The sequence below is a fragment of the Bos indicus genome, chromosome 5, assembly GCF_029378745.1.
Source record: "Bos indicus isolate NIAB-ARS_2022 breed Sahiwal x Tharparkar chromosome 5, NIAB-ARS_B.indTharparkar_mat_pri_1.0, whole genome shotgun sequence".
Lineage (NCBI taxonomy): Eukaryota > Metazoa > Chordata > Mammalia > Artiodactyla > Bovidae > Bos > Bos indicus.
In genome coordinates this window covers 32,245,153-32,266,657 of record NC_091764.1, presented here as the reverse complement: position 1 = coordinate 32,266,657, position 21,505 = coordinate 32,245,153, and the positions used below count along the sequence as shown (strand labels likewise).

The 21,505-nt window shown below is 41.6% G+C and overlaps 1 protein-coding gene across 2 annotated transcripts in view; it reads left to right on the top strand.

Moving 5' to 3' along the window:
* The window catches only part of PFKM (phosphofructokinase, muscle), a 44,875-nt gene that overhangs the window by 7,417 nt on the left and 15,953 nt on the right, over positions 1 to 21,505 (top strand). Inside the window, exons 1-2 of one of the 2 annotated variants that reach the window (XM_019960698.2) lie at positions 12,815 to 12,942; positions 16,040 to 16,129. In XM_019960698.2, coding sequence (XP_019816257.2) covers positions 16,048 to 16,129 — 82 coding nt within the window. In that variant the 5' untranslated portion in view covers positions 12,815 to 12,942; positions 16,040 to 16,047. Of the gene's footprint in view, positions 1 to 12,814; positions 12,943 to 16,039; positions 16,130 to 21,505 lie in introns of those variants that run through there. The other variant, XM_070789201.1, reaches the window with a different exon arrangement.

The following is a 21,505-nucleotide window of genomic DNA, read 5'->3' as shown; positions in this document are numbered from 1 at the left end:
TCCAATGTAGACAGTGGTTTCTTGCTTACACCCAGGATCTGTCCTCAGGGAGCTTCCATTCTAGTGGAGGAAAACAGAGAAATAGCATGTTAGTCAGGTAATAACCACATGAGACCCAGGGCTTGTGTAGAAGTGAGAGGAACAGGTAGATACTTGTTTTACCCCAGAGAGAGATGTTTCACAGTATGAATCCACCAAATCATAGTAACTCATTTTCAATTCTGGTTCTAGTCCAAAGGACGTCTTGGTGATCCTCTGGTATGATACTCCTAACTTCTTCCAGCCTCTGACCCTTTGCATTTGCTATTCTCCCCCATCCAAACAACAGCATGGTTTTCTCTCTCGTTTATTCGGACTTCTTCCTGGAATGTCATTTCAGCAAGATCTTCCCAGAATACCCTACTTAAGATGGCACCCTTGTTGCTCCCCTTCTTTGCCCTGCTTTATTTTTCTTCAAAGCACTTGTCATCACTACTTGACTAATTTGTTCATTATCTGCTTTCCTCCCTATTATGTAGGCTCCATAAGGACAAATGGGATGTGTTTTTCCAATCCTGGATCCCTTTCAGTCTAGAATGGTGTCTAACATGTAATAGGTACTCAATATTTGTTGACTGAGCACATGAAACCTATAGTATGCTATTTCCTGTTCTCCAGGGCTAGAATCACACCCGGATAACTGGCATACCTACTTCTCATTCCTAGATGTCCTGGGATACTGTCACTAGCTATCTTCTCATCACAGTGGTCTAAATATAGATATGTATCCTTTCCATAGTCATGACACCATCCTAGTGGAAGTGAATGGACTCAGGAGTATGCCATACAACATCCTCTTTATTGTCTTTAATCTATACTGGCCTTTAGTAATCAGTGTTCAAGTGATCTGTCCTCAAGAACTGCTCAACTTTCTCGCAGTACTGTCTAATGTTATCCCAGTTTGAAGGGTCCTCTCCAAAGCTGTCTATCTCTTCATTTCCTACCATTACTTAACAGGGTTAATGCATAGAGTATATGAACCAAGGTACTTTAGAATACCTCAGCTGGTTTACTCAAGGGCTCTTCCTGTCTAAGTACTATAGAATTCTCCTTAAACATCTTATACTTCTCTCCCCTAGAATGCCTTCTTTTGTAATAATTATGACTTTTTGCCCCTACTGTTTGCCTGGACTTCATGCCAACACCCCAATAGCTGTCTGATACCCAGAGAGCTCTAAGAAGTCTAAGAGGACCTTTTGGATGCCTCCCTGTACTTTGAGGATCTGTGTAAAGAATATGTCTTTGATTGCTTAATACCAAGATATGACATATAAGGGGAGCTCTCATATAAGATAGTTCTCTTTTGTGCACATTAGCTTTACCTGATGTGCTGAAAACAAGAAGACCACCACTAGATAGGACACAGTATAAGAAATAGTAGATTTTAACCACGTGGCATTCTATGTCCAAATGACTTTCTTCTTATGGGTTTACCTCTTATTTTCCCCTTACTCTGTGCCAAGTTCTCTAAAGCCTGAATTCTAGCTACCAATCCGAACAACTGAAAAAAGCTGATTATATTTTGGAAAAAATTCTAGACTTCCAGCAGAACCCTAACTAATTCCTCTCCTTAAGTCATTAGAATGGACATAACCCCCCACCCTTCACCCCTTGAGAAGTTTGTTTGAGAACCCCAGGTTCTTTTTGAGTGCAAACTCAGGAAATTTCAGTGTTCTCTGGAGGAGGAATCCACAGTGTCCTTTCCAGCCGCCTTAAACTATACCAGAAATGAAAATAATCTTATGATGAAAGCAAATTCAGCTACTGGCTTAGTTTAGTCGCTTTGAGATGTGTTTTGGCACCAGCTCTTGTTTGACTGCCTAACATGCTGCTTTGTTTTATGACTCCTGGTCCTTACCTCTGCTAAGCTGTGCACTTTATTCCTTACTCTTTCCTTAGGCACCCTAAGGTATGACAATGTTTAGACCCCTTTCTCAAAGTCTTCTTCCTCAGTTACCATATTGTGTTTACCCATAAGCTCCACACACCGGCACCCTGCCCGGAAGGATGCTTCTCAGCCTCGCCATTAGAGGCCTGAGGATTAGGTATAAGATATATAAGTATTTTCAAGAATTTCCCAGATCTCAAGATTCTCTTATGTCATCAGTCTACCATCAAATTATACGTCCAAATTTTGAATCATTAGTCAACCAAAGCTCACTAACATGCCCCTTCCAAGTCGTTAAGCTTCCTGAGAAACTATATTTGAAATTTAAAAGTTGTTTGATAAACAGAAAATTATGAAAAAATAAAAGGTGTGGTCTTGGAGTTTAAGATTAAGGAAGATCCATTTATAAGGAGCTATCATGGTTTTATCATATCATCCATCTCTCTAATGCTGGAATATATGTCCTCTGGTGTTCTCTCAAACAGCTTTATTTGGAAATAAATAAATACTACTAGAGTCTTAGTATCCAGGCCCCATTTTTTTTTTTACTCCATGTGCCCTCAATTAATATATTTTTGTCATAAAAATTTGATATATTACAATTTGTGATGGAATTATTGATTTCTCAATTATCTCCCAGGTCCAGTGAAATATAAACTTCTTTGAACCTTTGATAGTCCCTCTAGATGATAAGCCTCATGAGAGCTTATTATACCTCAGTACCTGGCACAATGACTGGCACATAATGAGTCCTCAATAAATATTTGTTGAGTATATGAATAAATTAATAATAAATTGGGTTTCTCAAAATTCTTATCAGGAAGACATTTATAGCCATTTCTTAACACGATGCATTTCTTCCATTAGCTACTCTCTATATTGTGTTGGCTTTTTACTAATTTAGTGCTCAGAAAGGAACATCTTCAGTTTTGGAGATTGCACTAGGATGACAATAGGCAAGGCCTAGTACTTCTGAGAAAATTCTTTTCTGTGACTCCCACCTCCAGCTGACCTGAAGTTTCCCCAGGTGCCTTTTGAGATGATATTTCTTTGAGTGGTCCTCATGGGGGTGATTGCTCCCTGGACAGAAAAAGGGATCTAAAGGATCAAGTATCTGGGGATAAGGCTAGGAGTAAATGACATTTCCTTGTCTTCACCTAAGTAAGGTAGACTCAGAAATGCAGTGATTCATTAAGAACTCCTATATTAAGATGTAGAAGTTAGTAGTGGGTAGAAAGAGGAAGGGGTGGACTGACTTAAATTTCAGCCTTTATATTCCCTTTTGGAATTAAAAAGCCCAGAATGTATGGGCAGCTCTTCCAGCTTCTCCTTTTTCAAATTTTAAATGCAGATTTATCAAGATATAAATCACATATCATAAAATTTATCCATTTAAAATGTGTAATTTGGATTTCTATCTACCAGTTCCCCATTCCAGTCCCCCAGCTCCAGTACAAGGAGCTTGAAAGTCACACTCCATGCTAACAACAAGTAATAGTAAAAAAAAGACTGAAAAGCCAGTAACTCTTCTTGAATCCATAAGAGCGGGGAGGACACGGGGCAAACTGCTAACTCCAAAATTGGAGAGACAAGCAAGTGAATACAGTTCATCACAGCTTCCTGGAGCAGAGACCCATGAGTGGAAACCTTGGGAAACACCGAAGGGTAGGAAAGCCTGAACTGTAATTGACAAATTGCTGGAGTCTCAGTGCAGACAACTCTAGGAGTTAAAAACTATAGGAAGATCCAGTCAAAGGGGTGCCCTCACAATATTGTGAGATTTACTCCCAGGAGTTTGACCAGATTCACACAGTAAGTATCAGAGAAAAATCTGGTTGGGCTTCCAGCAGGGGGAAGAGAAGAGGAACCATTCTGAACTAAACCAGAGTATTACGAGTTTTAGCTTGTATTTCTCACCTCAAGACAAGCCAATAAATTGAGAGGCGAGTTGATGTGGCAAGGAGTAACAGCTTTATTTGGAAAGCCAGAAGACTGAGAAGATGGTGAATTAGTGTCCCCAAGAAAACATCTTCCCTTAGTTAGAATTCTGGCTTCTTTCTATAGTAAAAGGAGGGTAAATTCCAGTTTCCTACATACATTAGTTTCTACCTTGCTGTAACCATTCACAAGTGGGCCTGGTCAGGAGGTTTCATGTGAGCTAAACAAAGGTATATTGGCGTAACATTCATTACACAGGAGGCAGAGTTTTCAGAGATGGGCCATTATGTATGCTAAGTCTCTTCAGTTGTGTCCGACTCTGTGCGACCCCATAGACGGCAGCCCACTAGGCTCCCCCGTCCCTGGGATTCTCCAGGCAAGAACACTGGAGTGGGTTGCCATTTCCTTCTCCAATGCATGAAAGTGAAAAGTGAAAGTGAAGTCTGTGTCTGACTCTTTGAGACCCCATGGACTGCAGCCCACCAGGCTCCTCTGTCCATGGGATTTTCCAGGCAAGAGTACTGGAGTGGGGTGCCATTGCCTTCTGTATAATTTAAGCCTATAGACAACATCCCTATAGTGAGTAACTTGTAGCAAAAGCAATAGAATACAAAAGTTAAAAGTAAAAGAAACATCCAATATGGAGTCAGATTTGTTCTTCCCTGTTACAAGAACACTTTGTTCTTAACAAGGCCTGCCTTCAGGAGAAACTAGTTAACCAAAGCCTAACTTACCAGAGTAAGTTATCAGAGTCTAACTGATCCGAGGAAGGGTAATACCGAAATCCAGCCCACTCTAGCTGTCCTATTCCATCTAAGGCGGGCAGGGAGGAAAAAAAAAAATCCGAGAAACACTTGTGAAATTCGTAGTCCAGAGGCATAGGCACCGTAAAAGGCTGAAATCTAATCACAGGACTATAGAATGCTTTCCCTCCCCAACACCTCACCACTGCATTATTAAGGCCTATTTACAGCACTTTCTTTTACCCAGTATGTCATGTCTGGCTACCAAGAAAAAATTATAAGGCATATAAAAAGGAAAAAAACCGTGTGAAGAGACAGCAAACATCGGCACCAAACATGGCAGGGATGTTAGAATCATCAGACCAGGAATTTTAAACACCTATGATTAATGTGCTAAGGGTCCTAGTGGATAAAATATCAATAGACGGCAAGTAGGAACAGACAAGCAATACAAGCAGAGAGATGGAAATCTTAAGAAAGGGACAAAAAGAAATGCTAGAAATGAAAACCCCTGTAATGGAAGTGGAAAATGCCTTTGATGGACTTCTTAGTAGACTGGGCATGGCTAAAGGAAGGTCTCTGGGCCAGAGGATATATCAATATAATCCTCAAAAATTGAAAAACAAAGAAAGTAGGAATCAACCTACCTGACTTCAGGCTCTACTACAAAGCCACAGTTATCAAGACAGTATGGTACTGGCACAAAGACAGAAATATAGATCAATGGAACAAAATAGAAAGCCCAGAGATAAATCCACGCACCTATGGACACCTTATCTTTGACAAAGGAGGCAAGAATATACAATGGATTAAAGACAATCTCTTTAACAAGTGGGGCTGGGAAATCTGGTCAACCACTTGTAAAAGAATGAAACTAGAACACTTTCTAACACCATATACAAAAATAAACTCAAAATGGATTAAAGATCTCAACGTAAGACCAGAAACTATAAAACTCCTAGAGGAGAACATAGGCAAAACACTGTCTGACATACATCACAGCAGGATCCTCTATGACCCACCTCCCAGAATATTGGAAATAAAAGCAAAAATAAACAAATGGGACCTAATTAAACTTAAAAGCTTCTGCACATCAAAGGAAACTATTAGCAAGGTGAAAAGACAGCCTTCAGAATGGGAGAAAATAATAGCAAATGAAGCAACGGACAAACAACTAATCTCAAAAATATACAAGCAACTCCTACAGCTCAACTCCAGAAAAATAAATGGCCCAATCAAAAAATGGGCCAAAGATCTAAATAGACATTTCTCCAAAGAAGACATACAGATGACTAACAAACACATGAAAAGATGCTCAACATCACTCATTATCAGAGAAATGCAAATCAAAACCACTATGAGATACCATTTCACACCAGTCAGAATGGCTGCGATCCAAAAGTCTACAAATAATAAATGCTGGAGAGGGTGTGGAGAAAAGGGAACCCTCTTACACTGTTGGTGGGAATGCAAACTAGTACAGCCACTATGGAGAACAGTGTGGAGATTCCTTAAAAAACTGGAAATAGAACTGCCTTATGATCCAGCAATCCCACTGCTGGGCATACACACTGAGGAAACCAGAAGGGAAAGAGACACGTGTACCCCAATGTTCATCGCAGCACTGTTTATAATAGCCAGGACATGGAAGCAACCTAGATGTCCATCAGCAGATGAATGGATAAGAAAGCTGTGGTATATATACACAATGGAGTATTACTAAGCCATTAAAAAGAATACATTTGAATCAGTTCTAATGAGGTGGATGAAACTGGAGCCTATTATACAGAGTGAAGTAAGCCAGAAAGAAAAACACCAATACAGTATACTAACGCATATATATGGAATTTAGAAAGATGGTAACGATAACCCTGTATACGAGACAGCAAAAGAGACACTGATGTATAGAACAGGCTTATGGACTCTGTGGGAGAGGGAGAGGGTGGGAAGATTTGGGAGAATGGCATTGAAACATGTGAAATGTCATGTATGAAACGAGATGCCAGTCCAGGTTCAATGCACGATGCTGGATGCTTGGGGCTGGTGCACTGGGACGACCCAGAGGGATGGTATGGGGAGGGAGGAGGGAGGAGGGTTAAAAAGAAAAAAAAAAAAACAAAAACCGAAAAACAAAGAAAGTAAGACTGGAAAAAAACCAACAGAATATTGAAGGACTGTGGTACAACTACACCAGATGTAACATATACATAATAGGAATACCAAAAGAAAAGGAAGGAAGAGAAGAATTATTTGAAACATTAAAGACTGAGGATTTTCCCAAACTAATGTCAGACATTAAATTACATACCTGGGAAGCTCATAGAACACCAAACAAGCTAAAGGCCAAACAAAAACACCCCTATACCTAGGCATATCATTTTCAATTACAGAAAATTGAAAATAAAATTCCTGAAAGGGGGAAAAAGCACCATACTTATAGAAGAACAAAGATAAGAATTATATCTGACTTCTCCACAGAGACCATACAAATAAGAGAGCGGCATGCATGCTCAGTCACTTCAGTCATGTCCAACTCCTTGCGACCCCATGGACTGTAGCCTGCCAGGCTGCTCTGTCCATTGGATTCTCCAGGCAAGAATACTGTAGTGGGTTGCCATGCCCTCCTAACCCAGGGATTGAATCTGTGTCTTTTAAGTCTCCTGCATTGGCAGGCGGGTTCTTTACCACTACTGCCACCTAGTGGAGTAAATATTTTAAATGTTAAGAGAGACACCCTCCCCTCCTCCCGCCCCCACCACCAATCTACAATTCTGTACCCTGTGAAATTATCCTTCAAAAGTGAAGGAGATATATGTGAGACAGCAAAAGAGACACATATGTGAAGAACAGACTTTTGGACTCTGTGGGAGAAGGCAAGGGTGGGATGATTTGAGAGAATAGCATTGAAACATGTATATTACCACATGTGAAATAGATCGCCAGTCCAGGTTTGATGCATGAGACAGGGTGCTCAGGGCTGGTGCTCTGGGATGACCCTGAGGGATGGGATGGGGAGGGAGGTGGGTGGGGGTTTCAGGATGGGGAACACATGTACACCCATGGCTGATCCGTGTCAGTGTATGGCAGAAACCACTACAATATTGTAATTAGCCTCCAATTAAAATAAATTAATTTTTAAAAAGTAAAGGAGAAATAAAGATTTTAAGGGGATGAGATGATTGGATAGCATCACCAACTCAATGGACATGAGTTTGAGCAAGCTCTGGGAGATGGTGAAGGACAGAGAAGCCTGGTGTGCTGCAGTCCATGAGGTTGCAGAGTCAGACATGACTGACAGGACAGTCATGACAGACATGACTGAGTGACTGAACAACAGCAACAGTAAAACCAAATTGAGGGAATTTTTTTGCCCATAGACCTGCCTTGCCAGAAATGTTAAAAGCAGTTCTTCAGAGAGAAGAAAAATAATATAGGTCAGAAACTCAGATCTGTTTAAAGAAGAGCATCAAAGAAGGAATAAGTGAAGATAGAACAAAACCTTTCATTTTTCTTAATGGATCTAACAGCAATTTGTTCAAAATAATAGCCACAGTATATTCACTTATGTACGCTTATGTGTTTATCATGGGCTTCCCAGGTGGCGCTAGTGGTAAAGAACCCGCCTGCGCCTGCCAATGCAGGAGACATAAGGGACAAGGGTTCAGTCTCTGGATTGGGAAGATCCCCTGGAGAAGGGCATGGCAACCCACTCCAGTACTCTTGCCTGGGGAATCCCATGGACAGAGGAGCCTGGCAGGCTACAGTCCATGGGGTTGCGAAGAGTTGGACACAACTGAAGTGACTTAGCATGCATGCACCCATGTGTTTATCATACATATGCTTATTTATGTTTATATATAAGTAAAATAAATGACAGAAATGATACAAGGGATGGGAGGAAGGAATTAGGCTTATTTTGTTGTTATAGGTATTCATATGACTTGTGAAATGGCATCGTGTTATTTGAAAGTGGACTAGAATTAGTTGCAAATGTATGTTGCAAATTCTAGGGCAACCACTAAAAAAAAGTAGAAAGGTATTACTGCTATGCTAAGAAAGGAGGGAAAAATAGAGTCACATAAAATACTTCATTAAAACCACAAAAGGCAGAAAAAGAGTGGAAGACAAAATAGAAACAAAAAACAAGGACAACAAATAGAAAATTGTAATGAATATGGTATATATTAATCCAATACTCATTTTGAATGTCAGTGGTCTAAATGTACCAGTTGAAAGATACATTGTCAAAAGTTGATCTGAAAACGTGACCCAACTGTGTTGTCCACAAAAAACCCACTTTAAATATAAAGCTATTTATAGATAAAAAGTAAATGGATGAGAAGAATATTCCATGCTAGCACTAATCAAAAGAAAGCAGGGATGGTTGTATTAATTTTAGACATGGCAGAGTTCAAAGAAAAGTTAACAGGGATGAAGATGGGCATTACCTAATGATAAAGGGGTCAATTCTCCAAGAAGATCCAATTCTTAATGTGTATGTGCCTAACAACACAACATCAAACTACGTGGGGCAAAGACTGATAGAACTAAAAGGAGAAATAGATGAATTAACTATCACAATTAGAGACTTCAACATCTTTCTCTCAGAAGTGGACAGATACAGCATACAGAAAATATGGACATCAGTGATCTCAACGCCATCAGTGAACTGAATAGTATTGATTTCAGCAATTCGTCCAACAATAGCTGAATATAAATTTTTCTCAAGGTGACTTGATTCACCCATGCATTCATTCATACATACATGATAACATATTCATCATGACAGACCACATTCTGGGCTATAAAAAACATCTTAACTAATTTAAAAGAACAGAAATTATATAATTGCTGCTTTCAGATCACAGTGGAATTAAACTAGAAATCAGTAACAGAAAGATAACTGGAAAATGCCCCAATACTTAGAGGTTAAACAACACAAATCTAAGTAACACTTTAGTCAAAGAAGAAATCCCATGATAAATTTAAATATATTTTAAACTAAATAAAATTAAAAGCACAATTTATTAAAATTTGTCAGATGCAGAGAAAGCAGTGCTTAGAAGGAAATTTATAACATTGTGTGGATATATCAGAAAAGCAAGTGATCTAAATCTCATAGTATCCTAAGTTTCCATCTTATGAAATTAGGAGAAGAACAAATTAAATCCAAAGTACTCAGACAAAAAAAAAATTAGAACAGAAATCAATAAAATTGAAGACAAAAAAATCAATAGAGAAAATGTAACTAAAGCTAGTTTTTAAAAAAGGTCAATAAAGTTAATAAATCTCTGGATAGGTTAACTAAGAAAAAAAAAAAAGAACACAAATTGCTAATGGCCAAAATGAAGGAGGGGACATTGCTACAGATCCCGTGAAAATTAAAAGGATGATAAAGGAATACTACGAACAATTCTGTGCCCACAAATTTGGTAACCTATGTCAAATGGACCAATCCCTTGAAAGATACAATCTGCCAACATTCACACAAGGAGAAATAGATGATTTGAATAGGTCTGTATTAAAGAAATGGAATTAATAATAACCTTTTCATGTACTTATCGGTTGTTTGTATATTTTCTTTAGATATATGTCTTTTCAAATGCTTGCCCATTTTTCTTTGTTACTATCACAACTTTATTTGATATTTCATTGAACAGAATATATTTTTTGAAATTAATAGACTTTGTTAGAGCAGTTTTAGACTTACAGAAAATTGAGCAGATTGCACAGTTCCCATATATCCTGGCTGTTTTCTGCTCAGTTTCCCCTATTATTAACATCCTGCATTGGTGTGGTACATTTGTTACAATAGATGAACCAGTATTGATGCATTATTATTGACTAAAGTCCATACTTGACATTAGGGTTTACACTTTGTGTTTTATGATTCTGTAACTTTTGACAAATGCGTAATGTCATGTATCCTCCATTATAGCATCATACAGAATAGTTTCACTGCCAAAAACATCCCTTGAGTTCCGCCTATCTATCGCTCCATCTCTACTCTGAACCCTCGGCAACCACTGATCTTTTCACTGTCTTTATAGTTTCACCTTGTCCAGAATGTCATATAGTTGGAATCACATAGTATGCAGTATTTTCAGACTAGTTTCTTTCACTAAGCAGTATGTTTTAAGATTCCTCCATGTCTTTTTCTTGGCTTTGTAGGTCATTTTGTTTTATTGCCTTATTTGATGGATGAACCACAGTTTGTTGGAGAAGGCAATGGCACCCCACTCCAGTACTCTTGCCTGGAAAATCCCATGGATGGAGGAGCCTGGTGGGCTGCAGTCCATGGGGTCTCAAAGAGTCAGACACAGACTTCACTTTCACTTTTCACTTTCATGCATTGGAGAAGGAAATGGCAACCCACTCCAGTGTTCTTGCCTGGAGAATCCCAGAGACAGGGGAGCCTGGTGGGCTGCCGTTTATGGGGTCGCACAGAGTCGGACACGACTGAAGCGACTTAGCAGCAGCAGCAGCAGCAGCCACAGTTTGTTTATCCATTTACCTTTGGAGGGACATTTTGGTTGCTTCCAGTTCCTGGCAATTTTGAACAAAGTTGCTATTAAACATTTATGTGCGGGGTTTTATATAGGTATAGTTTTCAACTCACTTAAATACCTCAGAATATGATTGCTGGATCATATGGTAATGCTATATTTAGCTTTGTAAGAAACTGCCAAAGTATCTTTAAAAGTGACTATACCATTTTACATTTGTATCAACAAAGAGTTCTTGTTGCTTCACATTCTTGTCAGTATTTGGTACTATCAAGTTTTCGTTCTAATAGATGGTAGTGGTCTCTCTGTTTTAATTTGCAGTGCCTAATGACATGATTTTGAGCATCATTTCATATGCTTATTTGCCATCCGTCATCTTTGGTGAGGTATCTGTTAAGATCTTTTGCCCATTTTTAAATTGGTTTATTATCTTTTTATGGTTGGGTTGCAAGAGTTATATATTCTCAATACCTGGTCCTTTATCAGATATATGATTTGCAAATATTTTGTCCCATTCTATGGGTTGTCTTTTCACTTTTTTGATGGCAACATTTGCAGAAAGTTAATTTTGTGTAGTCATGTGTTTTTATCCTATGACTTGCATTGGCACTTGCACTGTTATTGTTTGCAGTATGTGCAGATGCAGAAACAAAAGTAAGCAAGAGGCGGGGTGGTAAAAACAGCAAGGAGATGAGAGATGGCTGTGGAGAGGGGTTGAAACAAGGCATGGGTGGAGCAGTGGAAAGAGTAAAGAGGAACTGGGTAAAAGGATGCACCTCTTCCTCAAGTAGTACTTGATCCATGTTCCCAGGATGGATTCTTCTTGCTTTGTAGCCCAACAGATACGATTGCCTCACTCTCAGAATCCTGCATCCCCTTCTATTGCAGGCTTGAGAATGAGGCTGTCAAGGCAGGGTTCTTGCCTCTTAGTTTAGCGACTAAACAACGAAAACAACTCTCATTCCTCGCTAGGTTCCCTGTATTTTCTCTGAGAAAGGTATGTAAATACAAAAGGGGTTTTTGACGTCCCTCATGAGTTTGAGGAAGCTCCGGGAGATAGTGAAGGACAGGGAAGCCTAACGGGCTGCGGTCCATGGCGTCGCAGAGTCAGACCCGACTGAGCGACTGAACAACTACATAGAATATGTCAATACCAGTGATCAATGTTCCTCAAGGGCAGGGATTCGGCTCAGACGGTAATGAATCTGACTGCAGTGCAGGAGACTCGGGTTCAATCCCTGGGTCGGGAAGATCCCCTGGAGGAAATGGCAACCCACTCCAGTATTCTTGCCTGGAGAAGTTCATGGACAGAGGCTACAGTCCATGGGGTCGCAAAAAGTCGGACACGACTGGACGACTAACACTTAACAAAGTGACAGAGGTGGGAGACAGTCGACAGGGCCAGAGAGGGAGGCTTATTTTTAGTTGCGGAGGATGTTTGAATGCAGAAAAGCCCCAGCTAGGAAAACTGTCTCTGAGGACAACAAGGGGAGGAACTAAATAAAATCTGGCTCCCACTGTGTACCGGAGCTGATGGCTCCCGAGCTGGATGTGGGAACCCTTTGGGGAGCGGAGAAACTAAGCCCCTGTCACGTTTGTGCTGTGTTCTTAAGGGGGAGGGGGAAGGGGGAAGGGGAGGAGAAAGGCGAGCAGAAGCGGGAGGAGCCTTGCGGCCCGCATCAGCTTAGTGGAGGATGAAAAGCCTCTCCTCTTTCCCCTCCCCGGCTGCCTCCACCTGGCTCCTCCCAGTGTTCGCCAAGCTCCCCTCCCCCTTTCCCCAAGGACAATCTGCAAAGAAGCCCTGGCGGAGGAGAGCTAAGACTCTAAGGCAAGAGGGGCCCTTGGGTAAAGAGCGAGGGGGATAGCCGAGAGCGAGCGAGGTGGGAATGAACGTGCTGGGAGTTGGCGGTGGGAGAGCAGAAGGGAGCAGACAGGGAAAGAAGAGGTGGTGCGGCATCAGAAGGAGGAGCTGAGGGGGGATGGGTGACGAATCCTAGCCCCTCGACTCGTCTCCCTGACTCGTCTCCCTGGCGTGCACACCCTGTCTCTGCCTGGGAATCAGGGATGGGTGGGTGGTGCTCCGACCTAGTAGCTCTCGGCAGCCTGACTCCTGCCCTGGCACTCATCCAATTCAAGTCAGCGCTCCTAGGATGCTGCCTCTCCTGTATTTCTACCTCCCTCGTGCTTTTCTGCGCACCTGAGATTTTTTATATAGGTTTCAACATGTCTGTTTCTACATGTGTGTCACTGTTGATCCATTTATTTATGACTCTGCTTGTATATCTGTGTCTTGTGCCTCTATAACAATTTTAGAGATGCAACAGAAGAATTAGAGCTGGTTTTTTTTGCAGGTCAGCACTCCCCACCTTCCCCCCGTTTATGATGCATTCTCTCCGTCACTGAAGCCTCTGTGGGTGGAAGATCCCTGTATGGATTTCTATCAGGGATGAGCTCCCAGAGTGAATAAGCAGAGGAAAACTCAGGGAAAAAGGGATTGGCACAGTACTCAAACGTTTTGTTCTTTTCTTTCCAAAATTTTGCCTTCCTATTTGCAGCAACCACTTAGGCTTTCTATTCTTGAGAACTGCAGAAATTTGCACATGAACACTCATTAAATAGGAGAGTGTCTCTATTCTTGTGTGTTTGTGTTCCTCTCACTATTTGTTGCTATGTGCTTTCTTAAGTCCTGTTTGTATCTGTATGTGTTAGAAGTAGAAGGAATATGTATCCAAGCATATTTAAATTTTTTTCTATATTTGTGTGCCTCTCCAGTTGTCAGTTCACTGATGTGCACAGGCTTCGGTAGGCTGTGGGAAGCTTTAACAAATGAAAATGATCCCCCCAACCCCCAGGAGCTTTCAGTCTAGTTAGGGAAAATGACTTTAGCAATCTTTAGCCCAGGTATCTGCAAACTTTTTCTTTTGAAGGCCAGATAGTAAATGTTTTAGGGTCTCTGTTGCAATAATCTACTCTGCTCTTGTAGCACAAAAGCAGCCATAGATAATTACCAAAAGAATGTGAGTGGTATGAGCACTGAAAACTGAATTTCATATAAGTTTTATATGTGATGAAATTGCTTTTTCAACCACTCAAAATGTAAAAACTTTTCTTAGTTTGCTGGCTTACAAAGACATTGGAAGGGTTCAATTTGGCTCCTGGGCTGTAGTTTGCTGACTCCTTATTTAGCCCAACTTTTTCAACACATAAGAAGCAACTAAAATATCACATAAAGCAATAATTCAGTGCTAAGTGGGTGATCTGGTTTCAGAAACACTATGTGATTTGAGGAGGTTCAGAAAGAAGTACTCCTTGACCTGTGGTAATCAGTGAAGGCTTAATAGGTTTAACAGGAATGTGACTAGGACAGGCCTTAAATAATGGAGTAGGATATTGATCTGTGGAAAGAGCCAGGATAGCCTTCCACACAAGTGATGCAATGTGCACAGGCACAGAAGTGGGGAGGAACAAAGTGATGTTTAGATGTTAATGGAGCAGAAAATTTGCAGGAGCCAAGGTTGGAGCTCCAGGCAAGAGTTAGGTCATGGAAGCTTTGAATGCAACCCAAGAAGTTTGGGTTTATCTGTCAGTACTGATTATATGCAGCATATTTGTGAACCTGTGTTTGTTAACAACACTACATATGTTTGTGTATGTTTTCTTCATGAGTGTCTCATTGCATGTATTTTCTTGGCTTGTGTATGGATTTATATGTGGATGTGACCTGTGTATTTATCAGCAGCTACCCTGATTGTCCCAGGGTTCACATCTGAAACATGAGCTGTACTTAAAGGTCATCAGCTTCTGATCGTGTGAATGAATCCTCTCTCCACTGAGGCCTCAGAGGCCTATGACCTTCCCTTGGAGGTTTATTTGGTGTCTGAAATAGAGTGGAGAAGGGAAGCACAAGCAGAGGGAGACCAGCTATTGAAGAAAACAATTCAGATGGAAAGAGGCCATGAGGACAGAAAAGGAGGATAAAGGAAGATAATAAGAAGGAGAATAATAGGGTTTGGTAACTGTTTTGATTCTTGAGATTAAAGAGGAGATAAATTTTAAAAATAACAGCGGTTGGTTAGCCTGGATAACTGGGAAAGTGATGATTCAGTTGGCATTTTTATGGATGCGAAAGTATGTCTTGTATTTTCCTTTGAGAGAGATAAGTCCTAAAGACAAAAATATGAAGGTGTTCACATGTTATGTGTACATATTCATGTCTCTGTGGCAGTGATTTTGTGTTACTCTTCACATTTGGTAGTGTTTAGTGTGAGGGGCAAGGCCTGAAGATAAAGGATCAAGAGATGCATAGGAGGCAGAGACCCTGAGAGGGATGGGAAAAGCCAGAGAAAGTCCCTCACCATTCCGAAGCCTGAACCATTATTTTGCCCAAGCTCCAGTGTGCCTGTATAACCTGGAACTCCCGTTCCAACTTAGCCCATTTCCATAACACCCAACTCAAATCTTAACCAAAACCCAACCTACTGTTGTTTTTCTGTTTCTGTTTTGTTGGTTCGAAGTGCCCTAAGCCTCATTTGATTCCTGTCCTCTGCAATAGCCCTTCCCTTCATTAAAAGAGAGGATTCTGTGAAGCTAACTTAACTTTTCTCCTTTCTCATTTCTGTTCAGTCACCCACCCTTCTCCTTGACCTTAGCTTCTTCTCCAAATAGGCTCCAGTTGGGGTGGGAGGGATTAGCTAGGACTTTTGCGGTCTTAGGCTTGATTTCTGTGACATTTCAGCCTGTCATTCTGCGAGGGTGTGGTTCTTTTCTGGAAGAAGTCCAAAGATCCTAGGCTGCAAACCTCAGACTCAGTATAGTGGGACAGCCTGACTGTGAGGTGGCTCTAGCCAGTCTAACAGAGCCATCTTCCAAGCTCATAGCAGCCTCGATCCCGTTGTATCCTAACTGGCCATTCTTTTGAATTCTAGAGTGGATCATGACCCATGAGCACCATGCAGCCAAAACCCTGGGAATCGGCAAAGCCATCGCCGTGTTAACCTCTGGTGGCGATGCCCAAGGTAAGGAAGAGGGCCCAGCTTGGGGAGAGGGCCTGGCTGGGAGGCCCTGCAAAACCCACAAAAACCATAGTTGGGAGGCCCCCTTGAATTTCTTAACTCCCTCAGCCTTAGCCTGTAGAACAGAACTATCCTCCTTAAGATCCTCCTGCTGTGCATTTACACAGGGACCTGGGGCTTCCCCAAAATCTCTGTTAGGTCTAAGTCCTCACGTGCTTTTGGATTTCACTTGCTCTACTTTTTTTTTTTTGAACTGTTTATTTTATATTGGGTTATAGCCAATTCACAATGTTGTGATAGTTTTGGGCGGGGAACAGAGGCACTCAGCCATACATATACATGTATCCATTCCCCCCTGAACTTACTTAGGTCTTCATAAAGCTTCTTTCCAAGTTTCTCTGAAGATCTGGGACAATTTGGGTCCTTCGGTACTCAGAAAACTGGTGTTTTCTCAAGCAGGATTGGAAAGGAGACTAAAAAGAGATAAAATTGTTGAGAAGGCAGTAGGTGGATTCACTTCAAGTACATTGGAAATGTTGGGAAAAGGAGGGGATTTGGAACTGGTATTTGATGGGCTCTAGCAAATCTTCAGGAGCCAACTCTGGTGTCAGGGCTCCTGTGTGGACCAGGGTCAGGCGCCTCACTCTCACAACACGTTTCCTTCTCCTAGGCACACGCACGTCCACGTCATTCTGCCGTTCTGTTTTCTCTGACCTCTCCTGCTCTTCCATTCTTTTAACCCTTAAACAAACAGGAAAAGCAGCAGTTAATCAGTACATACCAAAGGTTGTGGAGGGTGGGTGGGGGGCGGCAGGCGGAAGAAAGCTAAGTCCTTTGGCTTGAGTCCAGGAGACCTGGGAGTCAGAACTGTCAGGTATATGGAAAGATGAAGAGAGAAAGAAGGGGATCTCAGCTGGCCTCCCCTTCCCTCTGCACCTCTCTTCCCTTGGGTTTTTAAACACCCACTTTGTATAGAGCCCTGTCTTGTGTGTTGTGGAGACGCTGATTTCCTTTGGGAACTGTAATTTAATGAGGAAAGATGTCATATGTTATTAAAATTCTTAATAAATAACAATAACATAAATAACAATAATCAAGTGTGTCTTAGCCCACTTATCCTACTTAGCCCACTCTATCCTTATTCTTAGGATAGAATCCACTTATGTATTGAAATGGTAGGTCTTGGTTGGACTAACCAGGGAAGGCTTCGTGGAAAAGATAGATTTCGAGAAACTGAATTCTTCATTCAAGTAAAGTGCGTAAATCGGTGCATGATGCAGTAAATACAACACCAATTCAATAAAAAGTGAATTGTTGAGCATCTGCTGTGTGCCAGACAGGATGGGAGATGCTACGCCTTCATCAGTGAAAGATTCACCCATCGTCTTTGTTCTTATGACTCTTCTAACTAGTATGTTAGTAAAGCTAGACTTTAAGTATATTTTAAACTAATGTTTAATTATAATTGTGATATCTGTTATGAACAGGAAAACAGAGGAAGGAGGCAAGAGGCCTGAGTTTAGGAATAGTAGCCAGATTAGGAACACAGACCTGGTTTCTGTTGCTTCTCTCTCCTCTCCTGGAAAGAATCTCATATTAGTACTGAGTTCCTCAACATAAACTCTGAATATTGGTCCTAAAACCTTGGTAGGGTGGCCTGTGGAACTGGATTGTCAGATTAGGGGAAGCAAGAGCCTGCTAAAAATCCAGCTGAGGTCCACAGAGTTATGAACTTAGGAAGAAGCAGAGCTTTCTGGAGAAGGAAGGAGGTTTAAAAAAAAGAAGTCTAGGGTTTAACATGGATCCAAGAGCAGCAGAGCCCTTACAGCTTCTGATCCTGAGCAGAGAGACCCTCATTCTAGAGACAGGCACAGTGTACCCAGGGACATATCCCACTGCAAAGCCGTATAACATCTCAGGTGCGTGTTAGTAGGGACAGAGAGTGGTAGGATAGAATTCTTGGGAGGAAGGAAGCGAAACAGCAAACTCAAAGTAGATTTGAGAGGTCCCAACTGAAAGGTCCCAAGTGAAACATTTTGAACAAATGTTTAATTATAATTGCTCAAACGTTTAATTATAACAGCTCAAATGCAGAAGTGGCCTGCCTGGAGATAGGTTTGTGGGGCCCTCATTCTCCCAGGGAGAGGCACAGGAAGGTTTTTCCCTAGAGGCTGTAGGCCACATGGCAGAGAGAGGTCAGCTCTATAAGATCCAGAGGCGCCTCAGCTCTGTTGTTCCCTGACCTTAGCAAGGTTGCTGCTGCTGAGTTGCTTCAGTTGCGTCTGACTCTTTGTGACTCTATGGACTGTAGCTCACCAGACTCCTCTGTCTATGGGATTCTCCAGGCAAGAATACTGGAGTGGGTTGCCTTGCCCTTCTCCAGGGGATCTTCCCAACACAGGGATCAAACCCACGTCTCTTAGGTCTCCTGCATTGGCAGCCAGGTTCTTTACCACTAGCGCCACTATTAGCAAGGCTAATAGCATCTTAAAATAGAAGAGTGGCCAAGAATCAGACATCCTGAACTCAGAAACTGGGCTGATTAGATGCCAGATCCTAACCCCCTTTCCAGCCCAGAAGTGGTCCCAATCTGCCTGAAACCACACTACATTTGGGCTAATGAAATGGGCATATTCTGCTGGAAAGGACCTTAGTCACCTGCTCTATCCCTCTGTCCTCAGACAGGCAGTCTATTCCAAAAGCATATTTATCCTATTTTTAAAGGTTCGTTGGAATAGGATTCTATTTCCTCTCCATAGCTGTTCTAGGATTTACAACTTTTAATTATGTAGCCATCAGAAAGTATAATTATATCTAACAAACGTTTGCTCCTCATGTCCTTTTTTTTCTTATTCAAAGTTCAGTTAAGGTGGAAAGAAAAATTTTAGCAAAAAGGTAGTGACCAAGTCATTTATTTGTTTTCTCCTATCTCATGTCATAGACCCATCCCCTGTAGTCCTCCCTACAGCCTCTTCCCAACAGGCTGTAATTGGAGACTCCAAAGTACGTGCTTCTGATGCTCTCCAGAGTCCCTCGTGGCTGTGCCCAGAGTACCCCTGAGTGGTGCCTGTAATCTTATCCTTCGTCTTGCTTCTAATAAGGTAGACAGCTGCTCATGGAGGGTTATTTAGGGCAACATGGAACAGCCAAGGACTGGCCTGGGACCAGAACAGGCCGGTGACATTAAGTAGGAGAGCCCAAAGCATTACTGGGACTTTCTAGTATAATCTATACAGCCCAGTCTGTGACTTCTAGGGAACTAAGGGTACAGAGGCACAAAAGTGGTCTTAAAACTTGATTTCTAGGAAACACTCAGATATCTAGTTCTGAGGCAGGGAGGATGACCTCTGAAAGTTGGTATGGTAAAAAGGCAGAGGGAGGAGAAAGGAGAATCTTCTTCTCTTGTGGGATTTTTCTTCTGCCCAAGAGACTTAGATGTTTCTTGCCCACCATCTATTGTTTGTTTTACACTTAAAACCTTTGAAGTGATTTGTTTTCCTTTAATTTTTTTCTCCCCTACCCTTCCTCAGCTCAGGAGCAGGAAAGAGCATTCCAACCTATACATTTCAGAAAAATATTTTTTCCTTCTTTTGTAAGATTACAGATTTATACTCCTCCAGGTATCCAAAAGAGAATCCCACAGGCCTTGGGAAAGTCTAGAAAATAAACAGTAGTTTCGTATTTGTCCTGATTTTTAAAAATTGGATTTATTCATTTTTCCTAAAGCACTGATGGCTTTCCCTTGACTCTGACTTTATGTTTTTTTAATACACACAGGCTTTTCCTAAAGCTTCTGGGAAGGCCTCTCCCTTCATAGATTTTTTCACTTTTGATTCCTTCAAGTCCATCAGATAGATGTCTAGACTTTGCCTTGGTGATGTAATAAGTATGTTTTGACATCAGTGCTATCCAGTGACCTCTTGTTGGCAAGCCCAACCTTCCAGTTCTCATCTCGGATCAATTATCAGACACCTACGTCAGAGTTCCCACTTTTGAAACTGTCCCCTTTGGCTTCTAAGATATTGCTGAGTCCTGGTTCTCCTCCTGTCTTTCTTGCTGCTCCTTATTCCTTCAACACTGGTGTCCCTCAGGGTTCCATTCTTTGCCTCTTTCCCTTCTAATTTTACCTGTTTTCTCGAGACGGTCTTCCAGGTCTGCATGGATGACCCACAAGAACTTCAAACTCAGTACATCCAGATATGACTATATCATCCCCACCCTGATCTTCCCAAACCCAAACCCACCTCCGCTCAGCTAACTGCACAGTTTTCCCTGGGGCCTAAGGCAGTCATGGAGCATATCCTCCTTCCTTTCCAACACCTTGAAATCTAATCATGTACTGATTAGATGGAAGTCCCATTGCTTCTGTTTCCTAGGTTCTCCTGCCCAGTCTCTGTTCCGTCCCAAATGCCCAGGCGAGGCCCGATTGTTCTTGTCACTGCAGCTAGGCAGCCATCTAATTCTAGTGTTCCCTCTTTCCAGTCTGTCTTCCGCATCGCTGCTAGAGTGATCTTTCTGATCCACAGAGCTCATTATGTCCCTCCGCTCTTCAAAGATTCCCCATTGACTATAACTTTTATGTTTTTTAAGTTACAGACCTCTTTAAGAATCAATGAATGCTGTGGACCTTCTCTCAGAAGAAATGCCCTTGCCCACAAAGCTTTTCATACAGTTTCTTGGGATTCATGGATTCCCTGAAACCATCACCCATGGATCCCCAGTCAAACCCCAGCTTCCAGAATAAAAATTAGCCTTCCGTCAATGGGCACACAGGCCCCTGCCCCGCTGCACAGCTTCATCTCTCTATAGTTTTCCAGTTTATTCTTTATAATACAGAGTTACGTAAGGCTACTCCTTGACCCTCAATGTTATTTGTGCTATTCCTCCTGCCTATAACACTGTCCCCAGATTCGTCCATCTGACCAAAAGATTTGAAAGGAAATTATCCTTTAGGTCTCAGGACAAATGCAGTCTTTTCTGTATCACCTTCCCTGACTTCCTCCTGGTGTCATAGATGCTTCTTCTCCTCATCCCCATTGCACTTTGTACAAATCCCCTCCATATGGATCCAAATTAGAACCACACTATAATTCCTCCCGTGTTTTTTTTTTTTTTAATTTTTAATTTTTGGGCCTTGCTAAGCAGCGGTGAAATCTTAGTTTCACAACTAGGATTCATGCCCCTGCAGTGCAAGCACAGAACCTTAACCCCTGGACCACCAGGAAAGTCCCTCTCCCCTTGTCTTGAGGACCATTCCCAAGTCCTTTATCTTTGTATCCCTAGACACTCTGTCATACCCTGATGCATCTTTCCCAGTGCCTGCATAGAGTTAGGAACATGAGAGGTATTTAATAAATATTTGTTAAGTAAGTAAATAGT